This window comes from Amblyomma maculatum, chromosome 7, assembly GCF_055883805.1.
Source record: "Amblyomma maculatum isolate TAMU_Amacu chromosome 7, ASM5588380v1, whole genome shotgun sequence".
NCBI lineage: Eukaryota > Metazoa > Arthropoda > Arachnida > Ixodida > Ixodidae > Amblyomma > Amblyomma maculatum.
The window spans coordinates 96,700,140-96,725,130 of record NC_139350.1 but is presented as its reverse complement, the minus strand read 5'-3'; the positions used below and the strand labels follow the sequence as shown (position 1 = coordinate 96,725,130).

At 45.1% G+C, this 24,991-nt stretch overlaps 1 protein-coding gene across 1 annotated transcript; it reads left to right on the top strand.

Moving 5' to 3' along the window:
- Nucleotides 1–909: 909 nt before the first annotated feature.
- On the top strand, nucleotides 910–24,384 carry LOC146184007 (chromosome-associated kinesin KIF4-like). The gene is made up of 6 exons (XM_084608472.1): nucleotides 910–1,135; nucleotides 4,483–4,673; nucleotides 9,438–9,699; nucleotides 10,289–10,399; nucleotides 22,782–22,887; nucleotides 24,243–24,384. The coding sequence occupies exons 1-6, from the start codon at nucleotides 910–912 to the stop codon at nucleotides 24,382–24,384; spliced, it is 1,038 nt and encodes a 345-aa protein (XP_084464598.1).
- The last annotated feature ends 607 nt before the right edge of the window (nucleotides 24,385–24,991 follow it).

Genomic DNA, 24,991 nt, shown 5'->3' with positions numbered 1-24,991 from the left:
CTAAAAAGAAGTAACAATGTTTAGCGATGGGAGGCAAATGATAGGAGATGAGGGGTAGGCTTTCGCCGTTCTTCTCTTATGATTGACATCTAAGAGACGCGAGAGCTTCAATGCGCTAGGAAAGCCAAGGCTGCTGTGGCCGGGAGTTTGGCCTGCAAGGGTCCTTGACCTAATTAAGATTGGGTGTCCATGATTCCGAGATACCTAGCCAAGATTCTTCGCCTTCCTTCTCCAAAGCCTAACTTAAACAGATTAGATTTGCCCTTCCACATGCGCTCCACGTTCACCCCCATGGTGCGTCTGCCTACCAAGCGCGCAGGCTTCTGCGTATATTAAGCTCTGCGGCTAGTCACGTTGTTATGCGGGAGCCCGGAGCCGCTGTGGAGATCCGGCGTGGAGAGCCGACGCAGCTGGTTGCCATAGCGATGGCGCATGCGCAATTAAAGCCTTGGCCGACCACGACGAAACTCGCGGAACTAAGCCAGGAAAGCTTTCACTTTAAAAGCATGAAAGGGACGCCATAGTTGTGCACGGGCAGATTCGTCAGCTGGTTGCTGCTTTGAACCACTCTCTCTGTTCCTGCTTATTTAAATCGAGCATAGATGTATTCTTTAAGCAATTCTCTGTTGTTGTTTTTTCCGCATTCATCTGCTTTTAAGCGCTGGAGATTTAACGTACCGGATTTGTGAGGCTCTTGAATGAATGCGTCGGCTCATTTTTGAATTTGCAGTGAATTGCGGCAACTCATTGCAATGCCAGATGCGCAGCACACCTCTTTGTAGTAATGTTTCAAGCTACTGCTGTACCTCCAAAGTTTCTCTTTCATTTCCTCGTTAGCTGCTTTCGGAGAAAGTTTTATCCTTTGATTATCATTTTTCTCTGCAGACCTCTTGCTCAATCAAAACCGGAATGGAGAAAACTATCCCCGTGAAAGTGGCGGTGCGCTGCCGCCCACTAGTGTCCAATGAAGTACTGGAAGGGTTCCAAGTTTGCACACGGACAGTGCCGAATGAACAGACTATAGTTTTACGTGGGGAAACAATTTTCAAATTTGACTACGTTTTCGGAGAAGAATCGAGCCAGGCTGAGGTCTACGAGGCATGCGTCTCCAGCCTGCTGCCCAGGATATTTGAAGGTGAGCATATAGAGCCTGCCCACAAAAATAACGATTAAAAGTTTTCATTTCTATCCCACGGGTAAACTTGGTTCTGGAGACACGAAAATGTAGCAGCATCGTTATTTACCTTTCTTGCATGGCCGTTAAAGAGAACAACGGTGTTGGCGCATTGTTGTAGTGCCAAAATTGTTACTACATTTGTCATAATGTCAGGTTCTGATGAACTCGCTACCTTTCTGAAATGAGAGATTAGCGCCATTTTTCAAGCGCCTACAAATCTTGTTAAACCAGTATTCCTGGTTTCCCTTGCCTTGCTGTCTAGGTATGGTGGTGACGTATAGGTGGTTGATTTTCTAGAAGACGTTATTAAGGTAGTAACATAGTATAGCTAAATTAGGCTGAATTATTTTGTTGCCTAGCACGATGAATTAGAAAATGAACTTTTCCACGCTAAACGATATTTAAGGGTAATGAACAAAACGCTGGTCATTGCTGTCTTGCTCCGAAAAGCAATGATAGACCGCAGTGTTCCTGCACCACTTATCTGTTCTTCTGGTGCTGTGTAGAGCATGATAAAGCACCGCAACAACACAAGGCGTAAGATGGCCAATGTGTGCCAGCGCGCTCCTAATCCTCGAGTAAAGAAACGGCTGACAAAGGCGCTTAACAACAGTAATGCGTGAAGAAGTTGCTTTATTAAAATCGGTGGGAATTTTTCAATAATATCTTCTTGTGAGTAGCTCCGAAACACGCACAGCAAACAGAAGTGGTTCCATGCATGCACATTACACTGGTTTAAATTATCTGCAGATGCAGAATAAAACATTTTCTACCTTATTTAATCATTGTAATGTATTTACAGCCGTAGCAAACACTTTCTCAACAACCAAATTTTTGTGGCTTGAAATGACTGCGCAATGGCTGAATTTCAATGGATACGAAATTTAACAGCACCTGTACATGTATTATTGTTTTGAGAGGTGAAGAGAGTCAAAGACGATCGTCAGACAGTGAGGCTCCTTATCCAGTAAATTCAACGCACATTCAGATACAACAAAAACACAGTTACAAACAAATTACAGGATTGCATTTAATTTCACTTAAGAGCTTAATGGCGAGAGCGTTTGCACCTTCTTTTCTTCTACCTCTTCTCTTCTACCTGTATATTGTCTTTGTGTACTCGTTATAATTTCGTTTCTCTCTTTCCTTTGGTGTCGTGGTCGGTGACATCGACATCTTAGGACTCCTCTGCTTGACACGCGAGACTAAAAGGATTTACATGGACCATACTGGGCTTTTATAGGAACTAGTCTTAAGTAGCCGAATCGGGAAATTATGTCGACGTCAAAACGTATTTCGGCGTCCTGGCCGGATAAATTATGTCGACTTTAGAACCAATTGCGACGTCTGCCGGACACATCTGGCGAACCAATCTCGCGTGCGCGAGATTTTCGACGTGATCCTTGAAAGGTTTTTGTCTTAAGAGAACGGTACAGACCCAGAACATATTTTGATATATGCGCGTGAAAGAACTGTTCTCTCCGTTTCTTCGAAGCGTTTGGATAAGAGGCCTCTGTCGGAGGAGCTGCTGCTGTGCGCTTGGAAGGACAAGGGGAAGGGTGTCCAGGCAGTGCGGGCTGTCTGCCGTTTTTGGTGCGCCACCAGACTCGATTCGAGCTTGTAAGCGAACTATGGTGCCTGTATAATTTTTCCATAGGCCTTCTCCCACATCGTCACCCATCTGATCCTCTCTCTTCTCCCCTTCCTCAGGGCAGAGTAGCAGGCCAGATTTTAAACATTCCGGCCAGCCTCTCTGCCTTCCATTTCAATAAACCCATCTATTGATGGAAGAGATGAAATGGGCTCTTTGATAGCGAAACATCTCAAACTAGTCAAATTCTGTACCTTAGCAGGCCTTGGCAGGCGAACGGAAGAGTAAATGTCCTGCATGCCAGGATTATAACTCACTATAAATACCTCTGGTGCATTTTACGGTGTAGAACTTGCCATGGCACTATATCGCTGCCGCATATTATCTGCTGAACAGCGTCATTTATCTGCTTCTCTAGTGTCATCGAATGTCAAACTAAGCCTATAAATTATGTAGTTACAGTTTCTCTCAATCCATGCCGAAAGGAGGGCCCCTGGTGTGATCTTGGAGCCAGATTCGTTCATTCAGGGGACGTTCTGCGTAGCAGCTAAAGCATTTAGTGGTGATTTAGCTTGGCTCAGAGCATAAATGGATATAAATATATGATCTAGCGTTCATTGATTTAAATTTTAATTCGCGTATTTTGTACGTATGGTTAGGTTTAGCGAAGTATGTAACGGGTGATTTAGGCTTTGCTTAGGATGGAGGCCTAATTAACGTATTTAGTCCAACCTTGTCAAAACGTATGAAGGCGGCGACATCCGAAGCGTAGCCCGAAAGTCTGGCAACTTAGCATGAGAAGAAACCGGCTACCGAGATGGCGTGCAAAGCTTGTCCTGGGGCTGGTTTGAAAGCCACTCGTAGCGAGGTATTGAGCCAGCCCAGCAAATTTGAAGAGTGCGTGTGGTTAAGCGTTTGCAACAAAAATGTTCGATTTCTCTCATGCCATAAATGAAATTACAGCAGACACAAAAAAGTCATAAAGGATTGAATACCTTTTTTCCTCTGCCCACATAACTCTTTCATTTGCCTATAGTTGGTGAACTACCGTAAGTGCAACATGCAGCAAGAGTTCAGACTGGAGACAGCAAAAACACTGGCAGTGTAATGCGCTTCTCAAGTAGCAACAATATGCATCATATTGTGTACCAAAACTGAACAGTTTAGTACGTGTTGCACATTTCTATTAGGCGTCTGTTAGCTGAAATCGCCGTGATCGAGGTGTGTGCACGAGAGAACACGTATGGCATTGAAAACCAAGAGGGCCTAGGTAAAAGTGATTTTCTATTCTTTTTGGGGCTTTCTTTGAAGAATGCGCATTCTGTAATCATTTTTGCATCAGGAGTGCTCTCAAAAAGAGAAAGCCTTACTGCTGCCATTGGTTCCAAGCCCTCTACATCGCATACAGACAGTGCACATCCATCACACGTCGCATGCACGCCTAAGCTAAGGCAGTGGCTGTCTCGGACTTTGATTTTGAGCAGATTCACGTTATAAATTTTTTAACTTCGTGTCCGTATTGTCGTCGTACCCAAATTTGTCAGGAAATGAGGCGCCCCCTTTTCATCTCTTAGTTGTAGGTACGGTTTGTGCGTTTTGCTAATTTTCTATCAGGCCCCCATCCGCTTATACTTGATAGATCCAATTTTACATTTTCAATGAGTTCACGTCAGCGATTATGTTTGAAACCAAGAATGTATCTTTTATGTTCAAGGCTACAACGCCACCGTTCTCGCCTATGGCCAAACGGGCTCTGGAAAAACGTTCACTATCGGAACGCGCTCGTCGTCCAATGACACCGGCTGTGACGATGCGAGCATTATCGCCAGGATAGTTGACAATATTTTCAAGCATATCACGACAAGCATAGAGGAAATATTCCTTGTGCGAGCTACTCTCCTCGAGGTGAGTGCATTGTATGCAAGACAGAAAATGCGAGACGTGTAATTCGCGAAAATGTACTAAATATGGCCAATAAAGTTTAAAGAGCCAAGCTGTGAGAGCTATTCTGCTGTATGTATATATGACTGTCGATAATCAGGTCATGAGTGAAGCGCCACCGATATATTTGTTGAGATGAAGACTTCATTCCCAAGTGGTGCTTCTTGATCGAGTTCCCCTATAAATAGAGAAGCTTTGTTCCCTAATGTGTTGCACAATTCGACCATTTCCTAAGCATCGCACAACGAGATTGCGCCATTGCGCTTGTCGTCAAAAGACATGAATGCTGCTTCTGAAGGAATTATTGATTTAAACTTTTACACAACCACCACATAGGCGGGATAAGCGGCGTTTATATTATTTTAGCAATCTGAGTGGCAAAAAGATGCAGCTCTGCTTCGATTCGAGCGCGATCGTAGTAGACTTTGTGGGCAAACCAAGCACAGTCATCAACTTCTGGCTGATGAATCATTTGCTTGAAGTCTTGACCCTTCAAGCTTTTACTTGTCTATGCTCTGCTCTGTGTGTATATGCCTATTTCTCTTGAAGTAACCCTGTATGTAATACCTACATCAAGGGTTTTTTCTTTATTTTACTGCAAATTCCTTGAATAAGCAGGCGAATATTCGAGTGCAACTGAATTTTCTTTCATGCCTTTGAGATACAGAGTGAACCTAAATGCAGGAGGCATCAGGTTTGTAGTTGTACAACTGGCTTGTCATGGATTTAATGTCATTTCTACTTTCTCGCAGATATACAAAGAAAATATTTTTGATTTATTCTCCAAAAGTTCATTCCGAGAACCATTGACGATACGGGAGGATCACGCTGGCACGATAAGGGTAAGACTTCACTAGTGCATTAAATTGTTTTGGGCTAACAGCATGATTAGGAGCGTGCAGCTCGAAGTACGTCGGCTATGATTATATAGTTACGTGATTATAATAGGCTGCTCCTATTTTGGGGTACCCGCATTAGCAATGATGTAGTGCTTATGCATTGTGCTGCGCTCTTAAACCTTAATACAGAACTGTAAGCTTAAATTTCTAATTTGCCAGCTAACCAAACAGGCAGAAACATAAGCGTGTGATCTCAAGCAAAAACCATCTGGATATCCAGATGCGATTCCATCTGAGGCACCCTCAGCAGGAAAAGTACATGGAGCCTTCTCAGCCATACGGAAAAGCCAAAAGTTCTACGAGGCAATAGTTTCACACAATCTCGCCTAATCGCCTAGACTCTCATACGGTGGACATCATTATCATAAAATATTTCGCATAATTTATAATAATATACAAGAGACTATGAGATCTTATGCAATTATATGCGACTTGTATGTGATTGTTTATGGAATTAAGTGAGATCGTGTGAGAAAATGTGAGGATATTGCCTCACATGTTTTCAGTAACCTACTGAAAAACCAAAAATTCTACGTCGCAATAACCTCATAAAATCTCATCTAATCGCATCGACTCTCATACGGTTCACATAATTATCATAAAATATCCTACATAATTTATGATAATGTAGAACAAGCTGTGAGACCTGATGCAATTATATACGACTTGTATGTGAACTGAATGAGATTGTGTGAGAAAATGTGAGGTTATTGCCCCATACAGTTATTTCTGTAGGGTATGGAGGTGCTTCATTGAACCTAATAAATCCAAAGGCAAACAAAGCAGTAACTTGAGGATGGTACTCAATGACTTCCAAGGCACGGATCACAGCTCGCCGGCAAACTAAAAGAAACACTCATGTACGACCGTAGATGAAGATGAGGAATTTAGAACATACACTAGGGAAAAAACACCATAATTAGGATGTAGAATTCCCCGTTGTAGAAATAAAAACCGCATTAATGAGTATGAGGCGAGATACGACACTGGAAGACGACCTGATAACGGTCGGCCTTCTGGCCAACCTCAACGATCAAACCCTGGAAGATTTTACGGCCAGTAATGATTGCTGGGACTCTGGATGTTACCAAATGACTGGAAAACATCCATAGTAATGTTCATCCCAAAGCCGGGCATAAAGATAAAAAAGAAAATTTAAGACCAATCCATCTCACGTCCTGCACCGATAAGCTCATGGAGGTGGCAGTAAGGCAAAGGCTGTCCGACTATTTGGAACAGCATGGGCTACTGCCGCCCTCCATATTCGGCTTCCGGCCACTTTTATCAGCGCAGGATGTACGGCACCAAATCAATAGGGAAGTTATTGATCCCCTTTTAGAGAGTTCAGAGACAGGGCGATTTCGACCCTGGACCTGATGATGGTCTTTTAAAACGTTAAATATTGTAAAAGTGAAAATTTCAAACGGCAACAATTGCGGCGAGAAATATTTTAGCTACATAAAAACTTAGAAAATCAGAAATCCTATATCAGATTGGGCAATAGAAAAATTAGCTGAGGTTCAGCTTCAGTTCAATCCAGTAGGTTGCGTAAGCAAAGCCGACGTAGCTTCTCTTTCTGTTCTTATTCTTCTTCCTCCTTCTTTCTTCTTCTCCTGCTTCCGCGGCGCGGCGGGCTACCGACCGGGTTTACCCGACGGCTTGAAGAGGGGCCCCATCTACGGTCGCTGTAAAGGTCAAACGTGGCTACCGGTCAGGTTTACGCTACGGTTTGAAACCTGGCGTAGTATTGCTTAGGCAATAAAAATTCGGGCTAATCGATATGGGAACACGGGGAACGCCTCAAGGAGCTGTTCTTTTCCGCTGCTCTTTAACGTTGCCCTCATAGCGCTCCCAGAGAGGCTAAACGCCAGTGAATGGCGTACGCCACGCCATCTACGAGTACGACGTTAGCATCTGGTCGTTCCATGGGTAACTTAGGGCAGATGGTGGGAGCCTTCCGAGAGGAGTGCGCTCCGAATAAATCAGAACTCTTGCACATTGCAAAACCTAAAGATCTAGGACAAAACATACACATTTACGTTAGCGGCAATCCGATACCAGAAATGGACATACTTCGGGTATTGGGATTGCAAATTGATAACATGAGTAACACCTTCAAGACCCTGAAAAATTAAAGTCCACCTGCGGAGAAATTAGTAGGATGATTGGCAGGATCGCCGGCAAGAACGGTGTACGTCTTGAACAAGAAACCGTTTGCCTGGTTTAGGCGTTAGGCGTCACTCGTGGGGAATACGTGGCGCCCTGCCTCAAGCTGAGGAAGAGCGACCGTGGAACCCTTGACGCGGTGATTCGGGCGGCGGTTAAAAAGGCGCTAGGACTCCCGGCCAGGACCTATGCGGAGTGCCTGCTCCAAATCGGGATCCATAATAGCATACGGGAGCAGTTGAGGCCCGCAGAACAAAGCATATTTCTAAACTGTCCGTGACCAGCATCGGCTGGCAAAACCTGTGAGACCTAATTCTCGGGCTTTTCCCCATCATCGAAAACAGAGTGGACATCTGGGATATGTGAAAAATATTTTTATGGTAAAGCCGCTCTCTAAAAACATGAATTGGGAGCATAATAAGGGGAAGCTGCAAGCCTGCAGAGCCACATTTATGCAAAATAACTATGGCAGTAAGAGAGGCACATATATTACGTGGATGCAGCGGGTCCGCCGCGAGGACGGCATCTGCACCATCACTGTTGTGCACGAAGAAAGACAGGTGAACGGGCTCTCGGTAAAAACTAGTGACGCGATAATGTTGGAGGAAGTGGCGATTGCACTGGCCTCCACCCACTCCGACGCAGCGTTTATAATGTCGGACTCGCAACAGGTTTGCCGAAATTACGTGAGGGGTACGATAGCGCCACACACGTGCAGAATATTATTGGCACATACGAGCAATTCAGATTCAGCTACTTGTAAAAAAAAAAAAAAAAAAAAAACAGATAATGTGGGCGTACGGTCGCCAGATTGTGGAGGGGAACGAGGCCGCTCGCGCGGTTCCCGAGCTTTCCTACCCGTGGTTCCGCTAAAATAATCCGGTTCCACCGCAGCAACTATAACAATCCCGCTCATAATTTATGCGAAGATTGAAACTTATTTCCGCCTCTGCAGGGGAGAGCTCCCGTGAGCCGCCAAGGTTTCAAACCGGGTGTTTTATAATCTCGCCATACTAAAACACGTACGTGGATCCGGCATTCACGGGTAGGTGAAAATTCTGCGGGCAGTATGCTAACCTATGCCACATGGTCTAGGCTTGCCAGCAAAACACAAATATAGCAGTTATAACGTCCAACTAGGGAGGGCTGGAAGGCGGCCCTGTCCAGCTCAGACCTGGAGGAGCGGCCCCGGATCCAGAGAGCTCGAGCAGTGGCAGGGGCCAATGGCGTCTTGGAATCCCCACTTTCCTTTCGCAAATCATTTCAGCCTCACAATAAATGTATTCTCTTCCTTCTCCTAAACTTATAAATGGGCTGTGACCAAATATCTACCTTGAAATAACGTTTTGTCGGGCTAGTTGGTGAGAGTTCATGTTCAAGGCGCGAAAACGCACATGGACACAAGAAATGCAACGGGACGAAGCGCTCCTTCCCGCTGCCTTTCTTGTGCCCGTGTTTGGTTTCGCAAGTTGACCTTATGATGAAATCTCTATACTTGGTATTTTTAAACAGTGCAATGTTTCTTGCATGCTTATTCTCAGATGAAAAAAGGGTGGTACTAGAAATGTTTGCTCTTTCTTTTGATCCCATTTTCAGCTTTCACGTTGAGCGCGAACGCTTGCTGATACACTGTCTGTGCTTTTGTTTCAACTTGTATGAACAGGCGACCAACCTGACGGAAGTAAGTGTGACCACTCCCGAAGAGACAATCCAGCTCCTCGAGAATGCCTCTGCATCTCGAAGCACAGCTTCGACCAACATAAACTTGCGGTCATCTCGGTCTCACGCAATCTCCACCATGATTGTAGAGCAGCGGGACAAAGGAGATGGTGGCTCCACAAGGCTAGCCAAGTTCCATATAGTGTATCTCGCTGGATCTGAACGAGCTGGAAAAACTAAGGCAGTTGGCGAAAGGCTCAAGGAAGGTTTGTTGCCACTGTTTCAATGTTTAAGCTGCTAGTTGTTGGTGGATGGCTCTAATGCTGGGAAAGGGCGAGCAGCTGGAAGGCAAAAAGGCACAGTAGTCAAACTGAGGCAGAATAGTTCAGATGAGGGTGCGCTACTGTTACGCTCCGTAACACATCCAGTGATATCGAATTTTTTGGACGAGAATGTACAGTTTTTGTGCAGCTTGTAGTCCGCAATGTTCTCCATGCAGCTTTTATAGCCGACGTTTCGATAATTTGGTTTGAAAGCCAGATTTCATACACTACATGTAGGGTTGAATATTTCTCTACGAGGTTCAATACTTTGCTTCATTGCTCACGCAAGTGACTCAGGACGTCTTAACCAGTGTCCTACATGGCTTTTGTGATAAGCGAATTACGTGTAATAGTAAATTATCCATTGCGATCACAGCACACGGTTGTAATTTAGTACTTCATTTTCAAAGATACAACGCTTGATATCAAATCATATCGTGTTCTAGGGTTTAGCTGTTTGGTTGGCCCATAGCTGACATTTCATTATCAGTGTCAAAAGATGGATGAGTGTGTACTCCTAATTTGTTCACAGGAATCAAAATCAACAGAGGCCACTCGTCACTTGGCAATGTCATCAGCGCTCTATGCGATGGCGACCCCCACGTACCATGCCGAGACTCTAAACTGACGAGGCTGCTTCAGGGTACGTACAAACATTTTTTGGCTGGGATCATGCCTGGCTTGCACGGTTGCGCATTGGGAATGTGGCACATACTGTGTACTTTACTGTGCACAGCGCACAATAATTGCTTTCTTCACCACCATCTCAAGTTTTAGAGAGCGCAGCTTTGACCAATACTTAGAGTTAATAATGCGGATTGCATTTAACGACTACATTTTCGACTTCCTTTGTCTGTCATGGCTCCATCCACAAAACTCTGCAGGACAAACGTGGGTGCCTTAACGAGGTTCACAAAAATTTTTATTTCTCACGTTGTTTTTCTCAGTCCACGACAGCAAACGGATATTTTTATCCCAGTTCAGGTCTTTCATTTCACATAATCTTGACTTATACTAGCGATTACTGATGTTATTTCCTTTCGCTGTGTCCTTGCTTTGGGTTATTGCTGTAGTTTGGCCCAGGTATTGAGAAGCTCTCGATTCTGCAGCAAACAGCTGCGCTGTAACCGTATTGAACTGCCCATAATTTAATATTGTCGGTGTCAGGTTTTCTCATAGAGCTTTGTTTTTGTAATTTAGAATGACATATGATCTAAAATTTTCAAAAGTACTTCAAAAATTGCGTGTTGCGGGATTGAGGTATTGTTAGTCAGTGTTTAGTAAGGGTGTCCTAATAGTAATGCCCAACCTTTTTATTTTCCTCGAACGGCGTTAATTCACACACATATGATATTAAGAAACATTCAGTCTGCACCTCTGCTGCTTACGACTATATTGTACCGCACCATACTCTTAGCGTATTTGATTTGTTAGTTATTTTTATATGTGCACATTGCTAAATCAGAGTAAGAATGACGAGAGCAACATATTCACCGTACAGGCAGGGCTACACATAAAGGGGAAATATGGAAGACAGAAGTTTATCCTACGACATTGACGTGATATTGGTGAATAAAATTTTGTTATTTGGGGCTCCCCTGGAGGCCTGGTGTCCTATCTCCTGAGGTATTTATGTTTTGGTGCCCTTTTACTATACTCATGTCTAAATACAAACGGGTTTAATATAAATAAAAAAATGTAGAGTCGCTTATGCAATAAAAAATAAGAGCTGAGTTTCACTTTAATATATTCCAGTTTACTATAGCGGGATTGTGGATGATGAAACTCGGATGATTAGTTACGGTACACTAACCTATTTCCGCTTAGATCCGGAATCAATAGTTTACTATACTAAATGTCTATAATTGTTCACACTTCGCCGTGAGGGAAGTGGCAGTACCTATACTAAATTAGTGCGCGTACAGTATTTCTCAAACTGGCATAGCAGTTGACTGGTGCGAGACGTCAGCTTGGTAGTGTTGTCTATGAGAGACTCGCCAATGCAAACTGCACTGTTCTGCTCCAGATTAGGCGGGATTGACCATGCGCCCACCATGTGCTCTTTTTACAGCTGACAGCTGCCTGTCTGTGTGTGTGTCTAAAAGCTGCGCCGTGGTGAAAGCTCGCCGATCTACTCTTGGCGTTTGTGGCATTGCATTCCTAGAAGATGCATATTACGAAAGCACCAGGGTAACAGGGAAGGGTTTTGCCAGTGACTGAGTATACGGAGAAAGAGGAAACACTATATTCTGAAAGGGTTGAAGCCGGTGTTAGAAATTTTCAGACGACGAACAGCAATGGTAAAATCATGCGAGTCTGAGCATGCGACCAATATGGGAGGGGTTACACATGAGCTGTAGAAAAACGGAGGTTAAGGCTAGTTGGTGATCATCCATGTTTAAGTAACAGTGCAAAAGGAGAGAGACGAGTTGAAGGATGTACACAAATGCTTTGTGCACCTCCGCCGTCGTTGTGTACCTCCTTCCACTCGTCTCTCTCCTTTTGCGCTGTTGCTTAAACATGGTATACACACCAGCTACGCTCTAATGTGTGTGACAGTACACTCAGGAGCAAAACTGTGCAGCATCACCCGTGCCATGGTGAGAGCACAGTGATAAGACATTTTGTTAGTGCCGTCTGAGTCTCTGAGTACCATTAAACAACCGTAAATTTCGGCTGATACGGGACAAGCAACATTTTTATGGGATCACCACGCATGTTTCCCTCGATGTATTAGGGACTGTTCGAAATATGCAGAAAGTTTTCTGACCCTCTAACAAGGTGCTGTCAGTTTTAGAGTATGGCTGATAAAACATATTTTATTGTTTATGCCCCTTCATTTTGCACATTGTAAGTTTGAAGGGATAAGTAAATCCTAGCTGGCTCAAAAATGAGAACCATTTCTGATAACAAGCATTTAATTGCCACGAGGGTTTAACTAAAATAAGGCGACTACAAAGTGGGGAGGCTCTACAGTGATTAAAAGGACGCTGAGTACGCATTGGTCTGCGTCAAAATAATTCAAAATTCTAGTCACAGTTGACAAATTCGGAGATTTCTAAAGCTAGAAGACAAGAAAAGGGATATCGGTGAAACTATAGTGCCAGCCAATTTTACGAGCAAAATGCATGCGTGTATAAACAATTCAGAAACGAATACGCGAGGTCATGGTGCGCAGATATTCAGTTCTAGACGACGGCGGTCTGTCCTTTGTTTTCCAAGGACGCTTTTTATGGGATACTTCTAGGTTTAGCTTTCAGAGCGACAGAAGCCAACAGTCGGCGAGGCCAAGGAAAGCGTTGGGAATGGTACTTTTTTTTAATGTTTACTTGGATAATTACAGAAATTAGTAATGTAATCTGTTTAAGGGAAAGATAATTAGACACAAAGTAGAAGAAAAAACAACGTGCCGATGGTGGGATCCGAACCCACGACCTCCGAATAACGCGTCCGGTGCTCTTCCAACTGAGCTACATCGGCCGCTGTCCCCCCTGCTACTTTTTTGGGTATTTATGTTGTCAGTATACGAACCTTGAGAGTGTTCACCAGCGCCACCCTCAGCCATAGCGGCGGACGTGGGACGTCCTTTGTTACCGCCAGCGTCACGTAGAACGTGATCAAGAGAGAGGGCGAAAGCTGTGCTAGAACCCTCTTACGCTACCTATGGCCTCAAGACTGCCGGAACCGAGACCCCTGTAAGCTACAAGCAGATCAATCAAGGGGAAATGAGGGTGCTCGTTAATACATGAAGGAAAGAAGCCAACAGTGGGCGAGGCCAAGGAAAGCGTTGGGGATGGCACTTTTTTTTTAATGTTTACTTGGATAATTAATTGTGGTGCTGCGTTCGAAAAAGCGACAAATAAAAGGCGCCACACGGACGCCTGGGTTGTACGCCCGGCGGGATCAGCTTTGCATATGCATGAATCACCCGGTGACGTCATGACCTGTCGTGACAGTACGTCGATCGCTCTTTTGTCGAACACAACCAGCATTTAATGAAACGCATTAAAGTTCATCGGCGTTTTATAATTCGTTTACAGGAAAGGAAAGTCGCAGTAGCATCTGTCACTCGCGGAATCCCGCGTTCATCTTCACGGTAGACAAGGAGAATTATGAAGAGCGCTGTGCGATCCGAGCGTGGCGCATTTTTTTTTCAGCATGGTATTTATTACATGCTTTTAAATTCGGCGTAGAGTTATATACATTATTTACAGAGTAATCAGCCTGTAGGCGAAAAGTCCATTTGGAACATACGACACAACATAACTAGAATACGACTTAGCAGAACTTCACTAAAACGGTGGCAAGGAAAAAAAAAAAAACCATCGGTGGCGCAATGGATTGACACTACTTACTTCAGCACTGAGCGAATAAAAAATGTGTTCAAATGTTGAAAAAAAAATCCTAGCGCGGCGCTATTGGTAAAGCGCCCGGCTGGGTATCTAAGGAATCGAGGTTCGATTCCGGCGGCGACAAGGTTTATTAATTTATTTTTAACCTCGCTCTCAAATGCGTGACACCTCTGCTGACAACCTTCTGTCGACAACGATGAGGCATTAAAGGCATTTCGATGCATTTCGTCGTAATAAATCGGCTAATCAATTTTCCGCACAAAAGCCACAGATGCGAGGGCACTCAGAGGGGGGTCGAATATTAAGGGCATTTTCTGGTAGCTTGAGTGGCTTAAGTTTGGAGGCGGGCAAGCTCACGGCAGTGAGTAATGCGAGAAACGAATTATTCGGGGGAAGGTGCGTCAGAAGGTGTGGTAGCAGAGAAGAAAGATGCTTCGAGCGAGAAAGAGGGGACGGCCATAAACCAAAAAAAAAACGGAGAATAGGTGGTGGTTCGTTGAACGGCAGTGTTGTAGGCAAAGGTGACAGGGGAGTAGGGTCCAGTTGTTGTGACGGGGGTGCATGTATGCGGACACCTTGTCGGAAAGGGTGCGATGAAAGCGTTCTGTGAGGCCATTGGTCTGTGGCTAGTAAGTGGATGTACTTTTGTGCACCGTGCCACAGCATGAAGCACTGCTTCGAGCACTGAGGAGAGAAACGACTTTCCACTATCACTGAGGAGGAGACGCGGGGCGCCATGGCGAAGGAGTCTGATGGGGAGAAAAAAGTTGGGGATTTGAGAAGCAGAGCTGGAAGAAAGAGCTGTGGTTTAAACGTATCAGGGGAGGTGGTCGACCGCAGTAACGACACAGCGGTTGACCGCTAGTGTCAAAGGCAGGGGTCCGTACAAGTCGATTCCAACCGTTTCGAAAGGCGTGAAAGGACACGGGGGAGGCAGCAAGAGACCGGCCAAAAGTGACGTAGACCATTTGGATCGTTAGCAATGGATGCAAGACGCGACGTATTTCCATACAGAGGTTGAGAGGCCAGGCCTTACGAAAAGGATTTGGATGCGGTCGTAGGTTTTCATGTAGCCAAGATGGCCAGCGTTGGGATCGTCGTGAAAGGCTTGCAGAATTTGAAAAGGTGGAGAGCGGAAAATTACGGGAACCCAGGCGTGGCCTAGCGGGCTGTAGTTGTGCCAAAATAGTTTGCCATTCCTTCGCATTAAATTTTTGAGCTGGAGACGGAGACAGGCATTTGGAGTTCTGGTAATGCCACTCAGACGATCAATCAGCTTGCGACAGTATGGATCAGCACGTAGGTGGTGGGAGAGATGACAGCCTATTGCTGGCGCAGGAGTAACGGAGGCGGAGATAAAAAGCTGCATGACTGTAGGCTCTGAACGGCGCGGCTCAAAGGCGCAGGTGAGGAAGGCGAAGACATATATTTTGATGGCGAAGCAGTGGGCAACATGAGAGAGCGTTGGCGTCTTTGTGCTGCTTGCCCGATTTGTACGTAATTGTGAAGAATTGTGCTCTTGAAGATGGAGAACCAAACGCCCGGGACGTCCAGACAAGTTTTCCATTGAGGATAACCAACATAGGGTGTGGTGGTCAGTGACGACCGTACAGGTATGGACAAAACGTCTTAACGGCCAGACATTCCTGCTACATAATAGTATAGTTTTAGTTCGCGGGACTCAGAGCGCGGCTTGCATAGGCAACAATGTTTTCCGTAGAGCTGTCTTGGCGTTGCAGAAGAGCAGTGCCAATGCCGTGACTATCGATGTGCAAAACGGTTGGAGCTTTATTGCCAAAATGGCAGAGGACGAGACTCGAAGTCAGAGCATGAGACCAGACGAAGGGTGTATCCATGAGGAGAAACGCATGTAATGGGGAGACAATAGAGGCGAAATCGCTGATGAAGCGCCGGAAGTAGGATGCCAATCCCAGGAAACTGCGTAGATCTTTGACCCGAGTCGGACGTGGGAAGTGCAGTGCAGCAGCGAGTTTTTTCAGGGTCAGTCTTAATTCCGGCGCTGCTAACGAGGTGACCAAGAACTTTAATACGTTTTGACGCAAAACAGCATTTCATTGTGCTTAGCTGAAGGCCAGCGTTGGAAAGTGCTGTCAAAACTTAGCCAAGTCAAGTAAGATGATCTGAAAATGTCTAAGAAAAAATGACGATGTCGTCCATGTAACTCGGACACGTTTTCTATTTGAGCCCTGGTACAACTGTGTCAATCGTGCGCTCGAAAATTGCAGGAGCCTTGCAGAGCCCAAAGGGCATTGCATTGTATTCATATAAATCATCCGGAGTGACAAGGACAGCCTCCTCTTTGTCATCTTCATGCATGGGAATTTACCGGTACCCTGATTGTAAGTCAAGGCTGGAGAAAATTTGGGCACCTTGTAGACAGTCGAGGGCGTCGTCAATTCTAGCGAGGGGTACAAATCCTTACGAGTCATTCTATGAGAGCACGGTAATCTACACAGAATCAAACCAAGCCGTCATCCTTCACTAAAACAACGGGTGATGACCAAGAACTAGACGAATGGCATATAATGTTGCGGGCGAGCAAGTCAGCAATATTTTCCTTGATAACCTTGCGCTCGGTTGAAGACACACGATATGGCCGGCGTCAAACGATGCCCGATCGGTAGGTGTGGATGCGATTCGTTGCTGCAGCGGTTTGACCCGATGCTCGAGACCTCACGTCGAATGAGGCTGCGTGCATGGTCAATACACCGAGCAATGCTTCTGTTTGCTGTGAGGTCGGTGCTCATCATGTTGCAAAGTTCTCCACTGAGCAAAATAGGAGATGTATCGGAGCGAGCTGAGGTGCAAATAGAAGAAGGATGACAGGCTCTGCGGAAGAGACTGAAGGAACAGTAGAGTGACGGCGCAGAAAAATGGGCTCTGATGTGGTGTTGAAGGCGAAGAGAAGAGAAGAACTACTGGAGGATCGAAGTAGTGACACGATGCTTATGATACCCTTTGACAGGAGACGGGAGATGGTTGATAGGCGACAATAACCAAGAGGGAATAAGCGGGCTCTGAATATGCAGCAGTGGTGCATTCAATGACTTCAAGAGTGAGAGGGGAAGAAATCCCTGCCGAGGATGAGTGGATGAGCACAGGATAATAGCAGAGCGAACTCATTGTAGTGCAACATGCCGTCAATGATGATTCAGGCTAAGCACTGTGCAGAAGAGTTGTAATGCTCCCCATTGGCAACACGTAATGTAAGGCCAGTGCAAGGAGTTCGCACTTTGTGTAGTTTTTCGTACAAGTGAAGCTGCATGACGGAAACAACAGTGCCTGTATCAAGTAATGCTTCTAGTACAATGCCTTCACCTGTTACAGTTCACATGTTTCATGAGGAAGGAGGAGGAATAGTAGCAATGGCAGGTGACTCAGCTTTACCTTCGGAAGCTGCACAACTCAGGTTACCATGCGGCGGTCAGAGGTCGACGAAAGCGGGCGCTCTCGTGTATATAAAGTGTATACGATCCTCCGTATACACTTTGTGACGTCACACGAGCATTTCAGAATTGCGGTACCTCTCGGTGGGAAGAGCTTCCGAATCCCGATTTCTATTGCATTTTCCTTTTTTTTTTGTAATATGGGCGTCGCGCTAGGCACTAAACCTTTGCGAGTAGAATCACAGGCCTATATATTATTCAAAAAAGTATAAAACAGCAATACATCGAACGACTCCGTTAACTATCTATATGGTTGTTATCCTAATAACGTTTCCTGCTGCAAGTCTTCAACTAATTTTATTTTCCATCATGGTTGTGCATTTATCAAAAATCAGACAGTTTGGAATTTAGACGCTGTTTTAATGGCCGCGGGTACCGCCACTATTCGTAAACATCTCAATTTTGACCAATCAAAACGGCCGTTTTTGTTTATGCATGGGCCTCGTGGGAAGTTTTGCAACTGGTAGTATTGATGAGCTCTGATGGCAACCACGGAAAAGCGGAATCGGAAATAGGATCACTCGTAGTGCATGCTGTTAGAGAGTATCATGCAATGGAAGCTCTTATCCTTGAGTTAGGCTCTCCGTCTCCGCAAGGGGCGCGACCTGCTCATTGTTTGTTGCGCATCTGCTTCCGCGGCTGCGGGTGGCTTTTACCTTGTTTCGCGCTGTCGCCCGCGTGTTTCGTTTTGAGTGCAGTCCCGAAATGTACACAGAAGGTAGATGCTGCAGCGGCATGTCAGTGTACTACAGACATCAGCTGAGACTATATAAAAAACACTGTCGCTCAGCAAACGTTCCACAAGCATATGACACAAACTAGGCATGGTAGCTACTTTTACTCATTTTAATCCGAATTTTTCCCAAGCCTGCACAAGAATAGGAATACAAAATTGTATGAGAAGCGATCACATCGGAACTCTTTCTAAGCTATCATAACAGCAACTCGTCTGCAACGGCAAAGCTGTCTTTCAGCACTAGATGCGAAACCACATAGGTAGCACTGATGGTGAAAATAGCTTTTACACAAATGTATTGCAAGTTGCATAATGCTTGAATAATAAAATATTACTATAACATTATGTGTAAACGCTGTAAGGTGGAGTTTTCACTGTTATTTTATTTATAATGAGCAATAGTTTTGTATTATTAACATTATTTTAATTTCAAACAAACTTTGTTTTAATAAAATCTTTTCATGATATTATGTTTTTTAGGAAAACAATCATAGAATGGTTTGATATTCATGACGCTTCTTGTGCTGGAAGCGGTAAAAGGAGGCCAATAAATAACACTGGTGATACTCGATTGCAGTGGCTAACAAATGTGTTCACCTGCTATATCGCAAGCATCCAAGTAAATTCTAAAGCGTTAAACAACGACACTTTCACTGAAGAAACCTTTCAGGCACTGCATTTCATCAAGTCTACTGTACAAGTGATAGAATACCTCCTGCGGAGATATGTCGGCTCCGTTCTGACTAAAAATCTCAATAGCGACCCCATAAAGGCTCTCTTCGGGTAAGTAAGGCTAATGTGCGGAAGAGAACGACACGCTAGATACGAGGGCCATAACAGCGACACTTGACCACATTGTCAAGACGGACGTTTCATCTTGGAGTAAAATCAAGGCACTTCGCGTCGACGCCGAAAAAAATCATTTCTGCTCTGCTGCAATGACTAACCGAGGAGCTGAAGGAAGTGATTGCATCTCGTGTCATCCCATTACCCATTGTCACATATTCCGGTGTAGCTTATATCGCTGGATACGTTGGTAAGTTAAGCAGTGCCTTCGGGTGTAACGCTTGCACTATCCTTCTTCTCCCTAGCGAAAGAAGCAGCCCGCTGTGCACTCTTCTGCCAGGACAAGGTCCTAGTGGACTGCATTATCCGAAAGCAGAGTTTGTTGCCCTATTGGAGAGGATTCTTTAAAAAAAAAGCTTTCGTTCACCTACCACACGTACATAAATGTTCTCGAAGTACTTCAAATCCTCATTAAACCTGCACTCGAGAATTCACCATTGCTGAGAGTCTGTCTGGCCGTTTTCCCAGCATTTACTGTTTATTTACTAGTCCATAGCGCTGAAATGATAATACTTTGGCCGTCATTACAAAAGTAGCTCGAAACAAATACGCTGTAAGCTGAAGGCAAACAGGATGTGAAAGATTGCTTCTAAGAACCGTGTTTAGGTGTTATAGCCGGATTTGCGCACCGGTTTGAGCGACAGGCCAAAGTACAGTTGATTATTACATATAGCTAACTCTCAGAGTATCCCATTAAAACTTCATGCAAAAGCATAGGAATGTTGCTCGGAGTTTATCGAATTCCTGTTCAGTGAAAAATTATTGTATATATCGAAGTTCGTGCCGTAGCCTTGCAACATCCTTTCTCCTAATTGAGCTGAGCGATTTTTGTTTTGTGATCAGTGTCGGCTGCGCAGCCTTCGGCACCTGATGGCAACGCTAACGCTGTAAAACCGCCTGGTAAGGTGGACGTCGAGTCTGCTTGAAAGTTGCCTTCGGTCTTTTGCGCTTGTTTTCAGCGCGACACTGCTATCTTACGGGGAAGCTGGCATTCAGGGCACAAGGTACTATGCGCTGAAGCCAGCCAAGCCGGCCGAAGGCTTGAGACGGCTCTCGCTTGTTCTGCTTTGCTGCCGAAGAACACTGGGAGATCAACTACACTTTATTTTAATTGAGGTATTTGACACCTATAGCAGTTCGTATTGCGTGTTTTCAGTGTTACTAGAGTTCCGAAATTCGTCCCACCGGCCGTGATCCCGCATTGATTGGTCCTGACGTGATGGGCATGCGCTAATTTGACGAGCTACTAGCGCCATCTGCCACGCGTCACGCTGCCACGCGTCACGGCCATTGAAGCGCGTTCGCAATGCTGGTGGGAGGGATCGCGAACTCCGCTAACGCAGATGGCAAAACGTAACACGGTCTGCTAAAGGTGTCCATAATTGCCCTTTGATGTCCCAGTAACAGAAGTAGGCGTCTCTTGGTAAGGCACCGTCCGCAGCAGATTTTGTGCAAAATCCAACGGCACATGGTACCACACAGCGCGAGATGCTACTGCAAGGTATGAGCAGCGCGAACTACGACACATCGACATATACCCATCAAATATTTGGGGGACAGGCTCGTGTCCACGGAGCGGCACTGAGCCCAGTGCGTCCCTCTTTTCGACGCCTGACACACATGCGCGCTTCGCAGATGAGCTGCCAGTACGTCGGTGGTAGTCCATCGCAGCAGGAAGCATGCTGCTTAATTTCCCAGGTCCATCACATAGGCGCTTATGGGTTACAGAAAAGGTTTTATGTTGGTATATTTTGTATCCCGGAATATCGACGTATCAAAATGGTTCGAGTTCCCTTCGTATGCGATGTATACCCGAGATCGAGTTTTACCGCTTCTTGTGTACGTAACAGTTGTAGCAGTAGCAAGATCGTGAAACTTTTTTGTGACGCTTATACATAATTTCGTGTCGGCAACCAATATAGGCAGTTCATAAGACTATACTGAGCCGGCTAAATGCGCTATGCTTTGATAATTAAAAAAAAAGTGCTTAGCCAAGAGAACGTGATGGGGTGATCCCTGTCTACAAGAGTCAAAAGGCCTGCCTGAAATCATACATTTGCACGGCTTATGCAACAATACCACCACCACATCTCTCCACTGGCTGCTGTATTTTCTTCCTTCCTTTTTTCACCGAGTGGAACCACGCGGTGCTCAGCACCCAGCTAGTTATGCTCTGCATAGCAAGAATACTCGGCTTTTTACCGAATTTTATAACACTGATTTAGCAAAACTATTGGTCTTCATTGATCCGCAACCTCCAACCCCCAAAATTTGGCGGCTGTCATGCACGTAGCCACGACTTTGTATTTTTGTTTCTTTGGGTGAACGGGGGGAATATTAATGAGGCGGCATATGTTATAGTTCGAAGCGCCGTGGATTTGTATAGCTTAGCGCACAGTCACACGACTGAACAATGGAGAGTTTGATATTAGGCGGCCCGCGTCCCCCCCTCCCCCCCTATGCTTATGGACGTGCCCCACTAGTCTTAATGGATATGCAGGCAGATTCGATGTGCATTTCTGCAGAAACCAGATACACGCTATTGATGACGCAGCAACCACGATCGAAGTAGGCGAGTTCACGCAGCTTCCTTATAGCTTCTTTCCCGGCGTTACTAATTCGTTGAGGAAACATATTTTTTTTCTCCCATTTCGATATTTTCATATTTACTACAGTGCAAATTCGCTGTAATCTGCTTTCGTACACGCTTCTGGTACTGCTGCCTATTGCAATGCTTTTATTTGATATAGAAAACAGCAAGTGAAGTACATGTGCCTGCCATAGTATTTACGGATCTGCAAAGTAGGTTTTACAAAGTGTTGTAAACGTGGCCGTAATTGTTGCGTTTCTTTTGCACGTGCCCAGTGTCACCCATGCAGAGAGGCAAGACTCTTTCTGATAAGAAAGAAGTACAAGTTGAATTAAGATAGCATCCGCCGCCGTATAGAGCGCCCTAAACAGCCACAGCAAAAGAAAAACTTGCATCAGCAACAGCGAAGGCTCAGGGGGTGAATTTGGGGAAGAAAGTCAGAACAATGGCGGAAAAGGCCCGCAACCTAAGCGAAAAGATATTTCAAAACAGGACGGTGGGTCTTCCCGCGAAGCCCCGCTGCAATTCTACAGAGCAGCAAAAGGGGAAAGCACTCGTGAGATGGAGTTCAGTAAGAATTCGGTACTCGAGTGCGTTGTTATAAAAATCAAGTCCTATATTATATAACCATATGAGAAGAAATCAACTTTTGGTTTTGAAATGTGAAAACACATTGCGGAAGTATTAGTGTGCTAGAAATATAGTTTAGGATTTATCGAATAATGTTTTTAGCTCCTTGAAGGCAAAAACAAGAACTACGCAGGTTTTTCGAAGACATTGAGGCCTTTTTGTGGACGAACTCAAACTTTGAGAGCAGTTGTCGGCCAAGTCATTAGGCCGCGTCGAAGGCATGGTTTATTTAGGTCCCTTTAAGCCACTCAGTGAACGAGAGCAGCTGCGTGACCACGGCATGGTTATTATGTTTTTACCGCTCGCGGGAAAGTGAACGCAAGTGATTGTTGTGTTCGGCACACATGGAAATGTGAAAGGGGAAGTTCTGGTAAAGATTCTTGCCGAAGCCGTGATACTTGCAGATGAGGCAGGCCTCCACGTTGACTTCGTCACGTGTGACGGGGCATCGTGGAATCGAAAGATCGTGAACATTTCTGTGAATCTGCATGATGGCTACCTCAATTACAGGTAGGATCAGGCATCCAACAGACAGCGGTCGCTTCTTGCACTTCGTGACTGATTTCCCCCACTTGGTGAAGTGCAGGCGCAACAACGCCCTCTCACATAATTGCAATACACCCGATGGCTTGGTTGGGTTTTGATATCTGTATTTCTTTCCTAACTATAGATTTGTTTCTCATCGGAGGAAAAAGTACGGGGCCTCGTTACAAAACAAAAAGGTGCCGGGCATGCACGATTGCAATTCAATTGCTGTGGGGAAAGCATACAGTTACGTTTGTCTGAAATAAGAGAAGTTAGAATATATTAGGCGCCGTAGCGGTCTGAGCAGGATAAAATTTTGTACTTTCGAGTTCTGCTAAGATCACTGAAGTTGACCTCCGTCAGTCATATGTTTTTACCGCAACGCGCCCAGTTATGCGAAGTTATTGCATGTTAAAGAACCCCATGTCGCCGAAACTTCCGGAGCCCTCTACTACGACGTCTCCCATGTAGCGTGAGTCCCTTGGGGACGTTAACCTCATATATATACACCATGTTTTTTTTGTGTGCGTATGTGGTTCTTCTGTACGGCCGACCTTAATTAGAACATTCCGCAGCTGACAAGGATTTTGTGCTCTTTATTCTTTCGATAAGAACGCCTGGGAAAATGCATTACAGTCAAAATGATGTGAACGCGTGTACGCAAAGATAAACGCAGGAGGGTGCACGAGATAGACGGTAGCGCGGTGACCCTGAGAGTCATGCACGGCATAACCGAAACCCATCTAAACCCGAACAACTTCGAGAAGATGCGCATGGCCTACCAGCTGTTCGGCCCACAAGTAATACATGTGCTTTGTTTCTTCAGAGAAAGAAAGACAGTATTCGCCACATCCTGCAGTTTTCGATTAAATATATAAAATAAACGCAGTGACCGTAGTTTTAAGCAAATCGGGAATACGTTTTTGAATGCATGCGACGAAACATCTCGGTCTTCGCCTGAGGTTTGAGCATTCGTGGGATACAGAATGAGCTTAGTGAAGCTTGGTAAGATTTTTTTCTCAAAACAAGCCAGGCAGTTTACGCGTCATAGCAGACCGTGTCACAACACGTGAAATGACGTATACCACACGGCATTGGTCAGGATAAAACTGAGAGCACTTCGACGTTCTCATATATATATATATATATATATATATATGCCTAAGTCCGTATACAGGCAAAGGAAGACTTTCGGCCTCATTTGCGCCAAACGCTCTAGAGGGACATTTGTGTAGGTAATAGGCACAGCTCAGTTTTCGATATTGCAAAAGGGATATTCTTGGAAGGACACTTTTCGAGAAGACATAATGACGCATTTCCCGTTTTCTTTCTAAATGCAGGATGGTCAACACCATCGTCGCAGTCATGTCTGCATGTCACTCAAGGGACGCGCAGCGGAGCAACTCACTGCCTGCTGACTGTCTTTCGGCATTCCTCGCTTACCTTGCCGAATGGAAGGCGAACACAAACAGTCTGATATAGGGTTTCTAGGGCAATCTACTGCAATTAGGCAAAAGGTTACTATCAAAAGCCCTATCCTTTTGTTGGACTACATCACGACAACTTTAGCCTACAGGTACCTAATGACAGCACGGTTAAGTCAAGAGTTCTTGGAGAACATATTTGGGATAGTTAGTGCAGCGCTTGCAATGACCACCCAACCCCCAAGAAGTTCCTTGCGACCATGAGTTGCATAAGTTTTTTTCAATTTCCTCACCAGATAAGAGGAACCGGTTGAAGCAACCTTCAATACTCTCTTGAATCCAGGGACATCCGCTGCAGCGGTATCTCAGAGGCAAATGCTTAGTGAATTAAAGAGAGAAGCAGCAGCTAAGGGCAGCAGCTTGTCGCTGGAAGTGATCTCGACTATGCCTCAACGAGGAGCGACTGCAGACTACTTCGTTATATAAGTGGCTACGTTGCCAAAATGTGAGTCATGCCGTTGAACTGCACTGAGTACGAAGCATTGATTCTTACATCGCAGCACGAAGCAGAAAGTGACTGCATTTAATTCACTATGCAGAACAATTTTGGCTGACTTATACCCATCTCTGCAGCTTTTAACTTGGTTTCCTTTCTTGAGGATGCG

Coding starts and splice junctions, on each gene's coding strand:
- LOC146184007 (XM_084608472.1), top strand. CDS start 910: ATGGAGAAAACTATCCCCGTGAAAGTGGCGGTGCGCTGCCGCCCACTA. Junction 4,674..9,437: donor TGCGAGCTACTCTCCTCGAG/GTGAGTGCATTG, acceptor TTGTATGAACAG/GCGACCAACCTGACGGAAGT. Junction 10,400..22,781: donor ACTGACGAGGCTGCTTCAGG/GTACGTACAAAC, acceptor TGATACTTGCAG/ATGAGGCAGGCCTCCACGTT.